The following is a 13770-nucleotide window of genomic DNA, read 5'->3' on the forward strand; positions in this document are numbered from 1 at the left end:
TTTATTATTACAAACCCTCAGAGGTAAGAAGGGTTAAGGTTTATGGTCCCATTTGACAGATGGAAGAGAAAAGTCAGAAAGGGATGGCTTACCCCAGATCACACAGTGAGTGAGTCAGTGGGGGCTTAAGGACAGATCCAGGGCCCTTCCCATCAACTGTCATTGTCACATACCACAGGGCCTTGGGTCCAGGGTAGCAGCAGAAGGGTTACCAGCAAGGTGGCTTTTAAAAAAATGTTTATTTTTAAGAGAGAGAGAAGGGGAGGGGCGGAGAGAGAGAGAAGGAGACACAGAATCCGAAGCAGGCTCCAGGCTCTGAGCTGTCAGCACAGAGCCCGACACAGGGCTCGAACTCATGAACTGCAAGATCATGACCTGCACTGAAGTCAGATGCTTAACTGACGGAGGCACCCAGGTGCCCTGCAAGGTGGCTTTTAAAGGAATGTTGGAGGGACTTCTCTGCTAAGAGCTTGGCTGCACAGGTGATGGATAGTGGAGCCACACAGCGACCAAGGATCTCTACGCCGAGTGGTCCTGGTGGTGGTGGCCTTGGCAGTTAGTCCATTCAGCAGAGAAGCAGTGCAGGCGGGAGGAAGACGAGGTAAAGCCAGAAGAGGGTCTCTGCAATGCCCTTAGGCATGCCCTGTGCCCTTGAGACAAAATTCCCAGTATTGCTGTCACCCCCAGCTTGGACTGTTACCCTTTCCTGCAGAGAGATCTGCTGGGTTTGTCTAAAGCTGCGTTCCAGCTTAGGCTGACTACCAGGGGCCTCTGACCTGGGGCTGTCTCTTCATCACTTTGAGTAGCTCCGTCTCCTCTTGAGGCAAAGCCATTGCTTCTGTGCAATGGGAGAGTAATTGATTCTCATCGAAAGTTCTTTGAAATTCTTGTGGAGGGCTGATTCTGTCTTTAAGCTTCCAGAAGTAGCAAAACCTGTTCTTTCTCACCCCATCCTCCAGTTAACCTCTGGAAGCTGATTTAGGATCTTTTCCAGAAGGTTTCAGCTTGGGTCCCTGGAGGTTGGACGAGGTCTGCCCCTCACCCCTCCTAGCATGGTTTCCCTTTGGGCCCAAGCTGGGCAGTATGGTAATGAGTTCTCTCTTCCCCCAGGGAAATTCTAATATCACACAGACGCACCGAATAATCTGTTTATGCAACTGTATTTTATATACACACATAGAGCACGTATTTAGTATATGTGTGCGGCATATGTCAGCACAGTACGAGCTTTTCACGCCCAAGAACAGTTGTTATCTACTTTAGGGCGATATCACTTCTTTTTTTTTTTTTTTAATTTTTTTTTTAATGTTTTATTTATTTCTAGGAGAGAGAGAGAGACAGCGTGAGCAGGGGAGGGTCAGAGAGAGAGGGAGTCACAGACTGAAACAGGCTCCAGGCTCTGAGCTGGCAGTCAGCACAGAGCCCGACGTAGGGCGATATCACTTCTGTGGAGACACAGAAGCTTCTTGTTCCCTTTCCATGAGGTCTGTGCTTCTAATACGGTTTGGGGGTTGGGGGAAAGGGCTACAATAAAGCTCTTTGGTTAAATAAAGTATTTCTTTGCATTTGACATCAGATGTGATTAATTTTTCAACTTCAGACTCATAAAGATCTTATTTGCTTGCAAGGAATTCTTTTCCTCTCACACTTTAAAAGTTTTATCCTTTAATTACCATTCCTGCGGGAAGCAGGTGCAAAGGGGACCTAGAGGTGGGATGTGGTTAAGCCACTTCCTCATATCTCCAGAATTAATGGTCAAGCAAAAACTGAACTTAGATCGCTGTGTTCACAGCTCAAGCCTCTGAATTACTTTCAGGCACACCTTGGAGCTATCCTGGAGCATGTGAATCTGCTGTGTTAGGGTTCAGCGGTCACGGTGATTTGGTCCAGAGACACACAGCAGTGGTCTCTGAGACAGGGGGGTTCTCCACCCAAAAGGAAAGTGTTGGTTATGTTTGTTATTCAATGGGCCACGTCTTGAGCACCTGCCACCTGCAGAGAACTCGACTGGACGTTCTGAGGGAGTCAGGAGAACGGAAACAGTTTCATATGCTCCCAAGTGATGAGGGAGGCCGCTTTGTTTGTATAGACTTGCCCAAGATCACACAACCAGCTAGTAGCAGAACTCGGGCCAAAAGCAGGATTTCTTTACCCCAGTGCAATGCAGGCAGAGTTCCTAGGATCTTGACGATGGTTGAAATACAAGGGAAATGATCTGGCAGAAATTCCACAGGAGAACATAAAGCTTCAGAAATTAATTTAATGGAGACAAAATGTGTAGGTGCTGAGAAGGTACAAAATAAAAAGATGATTAGAGATGGTAAGTTAGGAAAGACATCCTACCAAGGGTTTATTTTGGCTCAGTCATGAAAGATATGAGATATAAATACAGATACAGATATAGATATATAGATAAAGATATTCTTTTTTTTTTTAATTTGTTTTAATGTTTTATTTATTTCTAGGGGAGAGAGAGAGACAGCGTGAGCAGGGGAGGGTCAGAGAGATGGAGTCACAGACTCTGAAACAGGCTCCAGGCTCTGAGCTGGCAGTTAGCACAGAGCCCGACGCGGGGCTCGAACCCACGAACCACGAGATCATGACCCAAGCGAAAGTCGGACGCTTAACCGACTAAGCCACCCAGGCGCCCCGATAAAGATATTCTTGAGAGCCACCCCTGGAATACATCAGTATCAAGTGAAGGGAGAATACAGATCCAGAATGTAGCTGTAACCAAAATGACTCACGGATGCAAACACAAGCCAAATTTTCAGAGCAGCCCAGCAAATGTGACCTCCTTAGTCCCTGTGCTAGTCATTGCTTCTGAGGCCATTGCCACTGCTGTTTGATGACACTTTGTCTTCAGACTAAACCCAGAAGCTACATTTATGATTCATGTGTGTATATGTGTTCAGACCACTTATTTCTTTACTTTTGAGTACAGACCATTAATAATAAGAAATATGCAAGATGATGGGATTTTATGCTAGTGTTTAATTTCTTGAGTTGTAAACCTGAGATAAAACTTGCTGGTGCTTTAATGTAGAAACAGCTCAGAGAGAAAGGAATGACTCTTATTTAAATAATTATTAACTTTATACATTACACTCTCCCGGTTCAAGGCTTGCTCCTGCTGGGGCCACGGCTGGAATCTTCTACCTCTTCTGTCTGTAGACCCTTTCCCTCTCCTCTAATCCAACTTTTCCTTCACCCTCTGCTAGAGATGTGCTTCCAAAACACAGATTAATCCCATTTTAAATAATCTTTTATGGCACGGAGCCAGCGGTGTGCTAGTAAATGTTTAACAACCCACTCTCTGAAAGGAGGGGGAGAAGAAAGCATTTCTACCCCTGATTCATGGCCTTTGCCATTTTCCATGGTGTCAGTACTCCCACCGTGGCCTGCTTCAGGCCCCCAGAGCGATGTCACTGAGCACTGGGGCGGGAAGAGACTTGCACAATCCTGGTGAGCTGGTCCTGGCCAGCTCCACACCGCACTGCCAGCCCCCCGGTCCTTGGTGGGATTAACTGCTTTCCACAACCTGACTCTGAAACTGATTACAGAGGAAATGTCTGCAAACTCCAGCGCCCGGCACATGGTGCCAGCTTGGTAGACACCCAGGCCGGTTCCTCTGCCAGGCAAGCATACCCGCCTGGTGTCCCGGGTGCCGGCCTTCCCCTCGCAGAGCCATCCCCTCACCACCTCTACTGCCCGCGATGCCTCACACCTCAGTTTGCCATGCAGCCCACCCATCATTGAAATCCAGTGGCTTTGTGCTCCTCTGTCCAGCGTGTGAATGTTCTACTGGCTCCTGTTCTTACTCGCGGATTATATACCCTTACCGATCTCTACCCCCTTCCAAGAAATATTTCACCACTAACCTGCATTATGGTTTAAATTTCTAAATATTGCTGACTGGGCATAGTCCATCCTTTTCATCTGCTTTTATGTATTCAGGAAGCAGACACTCACTGAGTTCCAAAAGTAGTATGAACAGGTGCCATACTGAGCCTTTTGGAACCCAGCACTGTGCCTGCTTTATTTTGGGGAATCTCAGGTGATGAGCCATTATTATGCTCATTTCACAGATGCAAATTTGACACTCAGAGAGTAAGTCACTTGCTCAGATTGCTAAGTGGCAGGGCTGGGAACTCGAATCCTGCCCCGCGTGATGGAGACTGGGCTAAGGAGGCTGGGTGGTTGTGAACGCGTTCTGTGGCCTCAGAGTGCTCCCAGGAGGGCATAGAGTCTAGCTTCAGGTGGTAGATTCCTAGAACAGGCAACCTGGATGATTCCTGGTCCAGTATGACACCCTTCTGAAGACACTGTATCTTTTTTTAATGTTTATTTTGAGAGAGAGAGAGGGAGAAAGCATGCGCGCACAAGTGGGGGAGGGGCAGAGAGAGAGGGAGACACAGAATCCAAAGCAGGCTTCAGGCTCTGAGCTGTCAGCACAGAGCCCAGTGGGGGGAGCGAGGGGCTCGAGCCCACAGACCACGAGATCATGACCTGAGCAGAAGTTGGACGCTTAGGCAACTGAGCCACCCAGCACCCTGACACTTTATCTTTTATAAGCAGATACCAATAAAAGACTTGTAGAAAATTGTGGGTTAGTACATATCTTGGAGGAGGTGGCTTTTGAGCCCATTCTTAACCCAATTCTGTGACGGCTGTGCCTCCAGAATATCTTACTTCTCCAAAAATGGAAACTGTCACAGCAGTCATGGTGTTGGGCTGGGCTCACGCACAAGTGGCTGAGTTCTCCTGGGCAGGTCGCTCTGCCTCCAGGCTACAAGGCACATGCAGCCTCCCTCAGGGCCCAGATAATAAGGAAGGTACAGGGTGGGTACAGGCACCCAACCCAGCTACTAAAGCCCCTGAATCTCAGCATGTCTGCCGCTCACAGGCACGACTGGCCACGTAATTGGCACGGCCCAGTGCACAGTGAAAATGTAGGGCCCTTGTTTAAGAATTTGAAGCGTGTGAATCCAGGCAGGGAACCCTCCAAGCCTGGGGCCTGGGGACTGCACGGGTCGTACCCCACTGGCATTTCTTGTGAATGTGAGGCTGGGCGAATGTAACCTGGGTTATTAGGAGGCTCTCTCTGATTTAGAGGAAATACTCTGCCTGAGTATTTGTTATTTATTTCATTTCAGGGCCCAGATTGCTTCACGGGCAGTTGTCCAAATCAGCACCATTAAAGCAGCAGGCGCTGACTGCCTCTGAGGCTCCCTGTGCAGCTGCAGGGCGGCCGCCTTCCCACATCTTCAGGGAGAGACGCTGATTTGTGCTTTGTGTTTTGGTCCTAATAGAAAATAATCACCCCTGTCACGTGAATCACCCACAGAGCTTTGGGTCTGGAAACTTCCTGTGGGAGAGCGGGCCTCACAACTGTCCTTTTGTGGTGTGTTCCTGCCCGGCAGTGCTCGGCCAAGATCTAAGGTGGGGAGAGAACGGCGCCGCAGAGAGCTGAGAGGAAGCCAGCTCTCAAAAGACATTTTTTAAAAATGAGGATAGCACTTGAAAGCAGAGCGGCGAAATTCAGGACAGAAGGAGATGTTTTACTTTTAACGTATAATCTTTCTCTTAGGGTTTCCTCCTCCTCTGTAAACATCATTGGTGTAGATCTTTTCAAAGCTTGCACAGAGCAAGAGCAGTGGCTCTTCTTATGCCTGAGCCAGAGGTTCTAAGAAGTAGAGCCCTCTGCTTAGTCCCCAGGAGGGTGAAAATGTTTTTGTCTCTTGGTCCAGAGCCACACAATTCTGAGAATTTTCGCCCTCGAGTTCCTAGGCCTTCGCTGAGCCACTCAAGAATTCCCAAGTTGGGGGCGCCTGGGTGGCTCAGTCAGTTAAGCATCCGACTTCGGCTCAGGTCATGATCTCACGATTCATGGGTTTGAGCCACACATGGGGCTCTGTGGTGACAGCTAGCTTAGAGCCTGGAGTCTGTCTTCAGATTCTGTGTCTCCGTCTCTCGCTGACCCTTCCCTGCTCATGCTGTCTCTATCTCATTTGAAAAATAAATTTTAAGAAAATTTTTAAAAAATTACAAAAAAGAATTCCCTAGGACTGTGCCTCCTTCTTTCATTGGAGAAGCACTTATTGAGCACCTGCTGTGTGCTGGCTAGTGATCTGGGTGCTGTGAAGGAGACCAAGGCTCTGGGCGTATGTGTGGTAGGTGAAGTCAGAAAATAGAGAAACAGATGCATCAACAGGAGAATTTCGGAGTGCCTTAAGTGTTACAGAGAAAGTAAACCAGGTGATGGTATGGAGAGAGAGGGACATGTTGGGGTGGGGGACGGTGCTGACACAGGCTGGGAGGCAAGTGACATTGGAGCCCAGTGGTGAGCAGGGAAAAGGTGACCTAGGTACAGGGTCTGCGAGTGTCCAGCCTTAGAGACCTGTAAGCCTGGTGTGTTTGAGGACAGAACAGAATGAGACAGTATGAGAGGAGTGAGGCAGGCCAGTGTTGGGTCACTTAGGACCTTTGCAAGCTAGAGGTTTTCTCTGGGTTTTAGTCTAATTGCATTAAAGCCCCTGCAGGGTTTTAAATTAGAATGAGCTGTGATCTGATGCATGTTTGAGAGTGCTCACTCGCAGCCAGGCTGCTGGCTGAGGGCACTATTCCCCGGACTCGGCACAGCTGTGGGTGGACGAGCCTGTCATACATGAACTCCATCTTGCCCTGACAGTATATGCTAAGGGTATGATCAGATCAGTTTCCACCAAGGGCTAAATTTCAATGAGCATTTCAGACAGTGGCTTTCCCTGGCTTGCCAGCTTTAAAGCCCACATCAATAAATGTTTATACCGTGCCTTCCCCAGCTCATAAATCAGTTGGTCTCTGTCACGTTGTCCCCAGGTGAGGGTCACTCTTTACCCTGTTCAACCTTGCCAGGCACTGAGCCCTGGACCATTGTTCTTCCTGTTTGGAGCTTTCTCTTTTAGATTCCATACAGACCTCAGCCAAATGGTTGAAGTTTGGATACTGGCATTTCTCTATGACTCCATTTTTATCCAGAAGCTTAGCGGACCTGTCTGTGTCCTGGCCAGCAGAGAGGATATTAAGCTATTAGCTGCAACAGAAACCAGGTACCTGGTATGAAACAGAAACCATTTTTAAAGAATGACTCAGTGGAGATTTTCCCAAACTTTCCTGCCCTGGAAAATCTTTCCAGTTGATACTAATGAAATTGCCTTGTCACTTGGGAGATATTGTATAACAGGCCTTTGTTCTGCAGAATTGGAGCACATCTGCTGGGCCACTAATGGACAAAGCCTCTCTCGGTCCTTATTTGCCTTCCGCAGCCCTGACGCGTGTGTGTTCACTCTGTGCAGGCAACATCTATGTGTAGGTTGTAATGAAAATAAGTGGTTCCATGGGTTACAGCGTAGAAAAAATTTTGACGTTCACAGCCCTTCCGTGAGCCATTTGTGGGATGTAATTGAGGCTGTAGTGGAGACAACTTGAAACTTCTGGAAGGTAGAATAGCGGTGAGAATACGTGTTTGGACAGAAGACCTGGAAGAGGCCGTAGCCTCGATTTAGCTCAACCTCCTCATTTATAGGAAAGGAAATAGAGGCTCCAAGAAGTGAGGGGCCTGCCTGAGACAAAAAAGCCAGCCAGTGGTCAAGTTGGGAGGAGACGCTGGTGCCCCTCCCCACCTACACCGTCTCTGATTAGCTGTGAACAGAGCCAGAACAGAGCCAGACCTCGCAGGCAAGGAAGTGCAGAAATCCTGGCTGATGGGGACCTGCTACACCTCCTTTCGCTGCTTCCGCCCCTTCCCCCTGCCCCTCCCCTTCCCTCCCCCCTTCCCCCCCCCCCCACTACCGCTGCCTCTTCCCCTTCCCTTCCGCTTCCCCAGGGGGGCACTCTCTCCACTAAGCACCTATGTTAACCTCAAGAATGAATCATGAAAAAGAGCTATTAAGGTGTCAAACTTAGTCCCAGAGTGATTTCAACCAAACGATTACAGTGTTTTAAAAGCCTTGCTGCTGTAGCAAATGCATTGGAAATTTACTTGCCCAGTAAGAGACTGAGGAAGACCAGGTCTCTCTGTTTGAAGACAGTCACTGCTTGGATGGCCTCTCGGCAGCCCTGCAGCTTGGCATCACCACAGACACTTTTGGGAACAGTTTGGTTTTAAAATAGTTTAAAGATGAATGGACAGTGTCTTTCCTCAGAACCTGGACTTTTGGCACCCTTTACCTCAGCAAGTGAGAGTTAGCGGAGCCAGAGTAACACGCTGCCTTCTCAGGTTTTCCTTTCATTCCCAAGGGAGTCCTGTCCGTGCCCTGTGCCAGGGCAGCTGAATTCCGAGTTGTTCTCTATCCCTTTTCTCCACTTCCTGAGCCCTTCGCTGGCTCCTTGCCCAGCCCTGTGTGAGGGGCCGAGGCCTCCGATTCTCCCTGGCACTGGTGTTGGGCCAGACACGTAGGTGGCTTTTCCATGGCGCTGCTCAAAAACTTGCTCTCCTGGTTTGTTTTTGAGTGTGTGTGTGTGTGTGTGTGTGTGTGTGTGTGTGTGTGTGTGTGTTTTCATGCCTACACCCTAGAAACATTCCAACCAGAGGTGCCAAAAATCACAAGGCCCATTTTGGAACTGGTGAGTTCACTGTATGCCGAACGAACCGTCTGAAAGGACTCAACTCCATCTGCGGTTCCCACACGGGGTGGTGGTTGTGGCTACTGATCAGTGATGGGATGGGCTCCCTACTTAGCATTGCTTACACAACCTTGTGAATCCTCTCTATTTATATCCACTCCCTCCTCCCCTCTGAAATGACAGTGCTTTCCCTGCAGGTCATAAAGAAGGAAACCGGATTTTGGAGAGACTTTGGATTTGGGATGACCTGCCAGTATCGGTCAGACTTCATCAATATAGGTGAGACAAAGCCGGTGCAGCGAGGCCGCGCCTCTGCTGCCACCTAGAGGCTGTGAGTGGCCGCGAGGTAGTCGGGGCAGGTTCCGGAATCTGATGGCAAAGGTGGTGCCATTTCCTAAGAGGCCCTTCCTCTTGGCGGGGACTGAGGGGCTGGACCAGGACAGGGCTTGGGAGTGTGCAACACGTGAGCCCCTATAATCTCCATCAGCCCCTCTCAGTCAGCCCAGTTGTAGCACACAATCTCAGGGGAAAGGCAGTTGTTGCAAAAAGGCAGCTTCCGAGCGGGTCCCCCCAGTGCCTCCTTCCAGCCTAGTTCTGGCTGTAGTCTCTCTCATGGAGAACATTCTGGGCCTCCCTAGTAGCAGGGTCTGCAGCAAGGGCAACATGAAAACTTTTGGAAAATCACTTATCAGAAAATATCCAAATTTCTCTCTGCTGAAGCTTCAAAAATTCCAAATGCTACTTCAAGCTCCAACCGACTGTACGGTCACCAATTAACACATACATGTGTGTGCGCACATCCACACGCGCGCGCGCGCTCCAAGAGCCCCAAAAGGAAAGGCCCTTAGGTTGCAGTTGAGACCAAAAGGCAAATTGTCTGCAGCAAGTGAGGGACAAAGGGTGGGAAGAGAGCACTCCTGTCCCCCTTGGAAATGCCACTCTCCTCCCCGTAGTGGTACCTACTCTTGTGCCTCGAATCAGCACAGAATTCACTAGGGTGTGAATGAACAGGCCAGAAACCTTGATCTTAGGCTCAGCGGCCCAGCGTAGACCCCAGGCTGGGATGGAGTCAGGGAAGCCCTGCAGAGCATGGAGACCCATCCCCTCCACCTCCCTGTGGGCCTCGGGGACTCTGCCCCTCTTGCTTTCTCCTGGTGATTCTTGTTCAGGCCCAAGGCCTGAAGCATCTTTTTTTAAGATCAGTGACTCAATCTGAGCAGCCCCAGGTTTTTGTTCAGAGGGTGTGGTCTACAGGGACTATAGAACCCCTATAAAAGGAAAGAAACCACTTAAAGCTAAGTTGCAGGAGCACGAGGACATGGGTCTCTGAGTGTCTGGGCGCTCTCACGTACCGGCGACTAACCACAGGTGGCCTGTGATTTCTCTAAGAAATATTTCTAAATGATTCTGTGCAAATCAAAGTTCTCAGAATGACTATCTTTAAAATTTTCTAAAGCAGATTTCCATTTTGAGAAACTCTGTTTCTTTGTGCTGTGTACAGGGAAGGATTTTGTTGTGCTGATGTATGTTTATCCAGTTCGAGTTTAGAAGAAATTGGATTTTCCTAAAGATGGGGCATAGCTGCAGCTGAGACATGTGGGCATGGTTGGCTGGTGAGGGTGCTCTTCCTCAGTAAGCCATGGCCATGACCTCAGAATCTCTGGGTCACATCTGGACCCAGGTCATTCTCTGTGACCTTGTATGTATTTGTAAGCATCTTACTTTGGCACCTTTTATGTAATAAGTTGTGATGATACTGATGATAATAAGTCAATTACAGGTAACCAAGCACTGCCCCTTACATTACTATCTCGTTTGGTTATGACATCTAGTTCACTTTAGGATAAAGAAACCAAAACTCAAGAGAGGTGAAGTGGTCAAACCAAGACTCAAATTCTGGACCCCTGACTCAATATTGTACACTGGCCTACTAGTGGGGGGGGGGGCATGAATCACCTGTGTACATAGCCCATCCCCAGGGTGGGATGCAGTTCTCCTGTGCGGGAGCCCCTCCCCCAGGCCCGGCGTTGGCCTTGATCAGCGCAGTGCAGCCTGGGGGCTACAGAAGGTAAAGGGCTACGTGATAGCTCTGATGAAAGGTGTTGAGGATGACTTTATAGTTTCTTGTAGGTGCTAAATAAATCTCCTAGGTGAGAAAGGAACAGTGACAAAAAACAGAAGTCTTCTCTGGTTCTGTTTGGTTCATGGTGGGCGTTAGGTTAAGAAAAGACTGGGGCATCTCAGTTTACAAAAGTGAGACTTTAAGGGACCATTACTCTGTGAAGGCGTCCACCAAGGAGTGAAAACAGACTTTCTGAGTAGAACTTCAGAACTGACTATGAGGCCAGTCCCTTAAACATGACACTTCACTGGCCTGTGGGGGGCACCCAGCTTCGGGGACCGCTTTAGTCTATGAAAGGCAGAGTGTTTTGTGGGACGTAATTTTTTTCACGCTGAGATCCCATTACTCTTTCAGACCGCAAGCGCCTGCTTCGTTCTGTTTGAATGACAGGAGGCCACATTCAAACAGAAACAAGAGTTTTCACTTGAAGGTTTTAAGCTGAACAGTCTTAACGCGGGGCTCAGGCCAACATGAGCACTGCTGATGGCTCTCAAAAGCAGACAGATGCTGGCGCTTCTCTTTGCAGTCTTGTTCTCTCAAGGACTTGGTGCTGGCTGGCACTACCACCAGGTTTCTCTCTGTTCGGGATCCCTGAGTTCCCTTTCCCGGGTGGACACGCTCATGACTTGGGGTGGGGGCGGGCAGTGACACGTCTTCCCGAATGCTTCTTCTCTTCATGCCAAACCCTGTGCGGATCAGAAAGGCAAATACAGATCAGGAGCAGCTTGGTTCAGCGCTGTGTTCTCTCCTGCCAGGTGGCTTTGACTTGGACATCAAAGGCTGGGGCGGAGAGGACGTGCACCTTTACCGCAAGTATCTCCACAGCAACCTCATAGTGGTGCGGACGCCGGTGCGGGGACTCTTCCACCTCTGGCATGAGAAGCACTGTGTGGACGAGCTGACCCCTGAGCAGTACAAGATGTGCATGCAGTCCAAGGCCATGAACGAGGCGTCCCACGGGCAGCTGGGGATGCTGGTCTTCAGGCATGAGATAGAGGCTCACCTTCGCAAACAGAAACAGAAGACAAGCAGCAAAAAAACATGAACTCCCAGGGACAGATTTGGGGAGACGGTTTATTTTCTCCATTTTGTGATTACTGAACAAGTGGTTGCGACAAGGAAAAGACTTCCATAAAGGGCAAAAAAAGAATTCGACTCCTTAGTAAAAGAGACGAGGGGAGAGAGCCTCCGATTTCTCTATGCCTATTTGGCTTGACGCAACAGGAATGAAAATCTTTGCCTGCAAAAGTAGCCCAAATGCATCCTGTGCAGTGTCTGACAAAGGCAGAATGATTGTGAGGTTATAAGCCTAAAGGCGTGGAGGTTCTGATTATGTGTACAGCAAAGCGAGAGCTATTATCTTTTGTGCTCGTTGAAATATTCATGAATTAAGACCAGTTTTGTAAAAAGTTCTTTGGAATGAAAGGCAAGCACATGTCTCCCCTTATGAACGATTATGCTGGCAGGGCTGTAGTGCCCAGGAATGCTAACGTCAGAAGGCAGGCGAGGAGACCTCGTGAAACTCACAGATACACCCATGGCGATCCTTGTGAGTCTATTAAAACCAAATGGACCCAGAAAGGAAAAATAAAAAAAAAGAAACTATTGTGCCATTTCTACCCAAAATTAACCAAAAATAATCTGTTCATCTTTTTTATTATAGTTTTAACCGTCTCCATTTCTTAATTTTATTTAAAAATGCACTTTTTTTGCCTTATGAGTTATATTCTGCTTATTTAATTACCAATCTGCAAGCCTTACTAAGAGAGCACAAGTTAGCATACATTTTTATATCTTTTAAGATACTTTTAGGTGTATTAGGAGAAGTTTTAGTTCAGATTGATCCCCACATCCAAGGACATGCCAAATGCTGATCCCGTCAGACACTGAATGTCAGACCTTTGTCATATGGAAGTCGTGGTGTGGGGCTACTGATACAGCAAGACATATAGATACTATATCTGAAGAATATTTCCCAAGAGGCACAACTGAACACTGGAGGGAAAGACAGATATACTTTTTACCTTAACAGAAAAGGAAAACTCATTCAGACTGGTAATATCTTGATTTACTCAGAAGTCAAAAAATCCATTTTCTCCTCAGGAGAACTGGGGATCACTTTCTTACCTGTTTAAATAAACCAAAGTATACCATGTGAACCAAACAATCTCTTTTCAAAGCAGGGTGCTCTTCCTGGCCACTGGCTTTCATGAGAAGAAATGCAGAAAAATGTATTTTGTGAAAGATCACTCCATCTGCCAGAATCAAGTAAGATGGAAGATTTTGCTACATGTTCACCTACTCCAATCTAGGTAGGGTATTTAACTATTTTTTAAATGAAGCAGATCTACTTAGTCACTAAGATGCTTCTGAAAATTGCATTTTATTAAGGTTTCCAACTATTAAAAAAATAAATACAGTTAACATTGAGCGGTTTCTACATTCATGTGAAAATTATTTATTTATTAGCACCAGATGCATGAGCTAATTATCTGTGATTCCTTGCCTTCTGTTTGCCCACAGTCAACTCATTGTTTAAAAGCTTCAGGAACATTCAAGCTGTTGGTGTGTTAAAAAAAAAAAAAAAAAAAAAAAAAGGCATTGTATTGATTTGTACTGGTAGTTCATAAAATTTAATTAAAACACAGGACATGAATGGAAGGTGGCATTGGGTAGCTAATAAAATGTGATTTGTGGATATGATATCTTCTTGGAGCAAGAATGCCATGTTTTTAGTTTTCGGAAAACTTTTTATATGTGCAGAGACCAGGGTCCCTCAACCTTGGTGCTACAGACATTCTGGGCTAGATCATTCTTTGCTGTGGGGGCTGTCTTGTGCCATGTAGGACATTTAGCAGCACCTCTGCCTTTTCCCACTAGATGCCAAGAGCATCTCTCACCTAGTTTGACAACCAAAATGTCTCCAGTTGTTGCCAAATGTCCCCTGGGGGAGGACATGAAACTACACCTGGTCGAGAACCACTGGTCTAGAAGGAAGAGAGAACCATAATGAAAAATCTGGGCCGTTAATACATTTTACT

The 13770-nt window shown here is 47.6% G+C and overlaps 1 protein-coding gene across 3 annotated transcripts in view; it reads left to right on the forward strand.

Moving 5' to 3' along the window:
* The window catches only part of CSGALNACT1 (chondroitin sulfate N-acetylgalactosaminyltransferase 1), a 336617-nt gene extending 323261 nt beyond the window's left edge, over positions 1-13356 (forward strand). For all 3 annotated transcript variants that reach the window (XM_039235638.1, XM_039235636.1, XM_039235637.1), the window contains exons 8-9: positions 8805-8886; positions 11485-13356. In XM_039235638.1, coding sequence (XP_039091569.1) covers positions 8805-8886; positions 11485-11774 — 372 coding nt within the window. In that variant the 3' untranslated portion in view covers positions 11775-13356. The remainder of the gene's footprint in view (positions 1-8804; positions 8887-11484) is intronic.
* The last annotated feature ends 414 nt before the right edge of the window (positions 13357-13770 follow it).

The sequence above is a fragment of the Hyaena hyaena genome, unplaced genomic scaffold, assembly GCF_003009895.1.
Source record: "Hyaena hyaena isolate Hyena2069 unplaced genomic scaffold, ASM300989v1 scaffold_100, whole genome shotgun sequence".
NCBI lineage: Eukaryota > Metazoa > Chordata > Mammalia > Carnivora > Hyaenidae > Hyaena > Hyaena hyaena.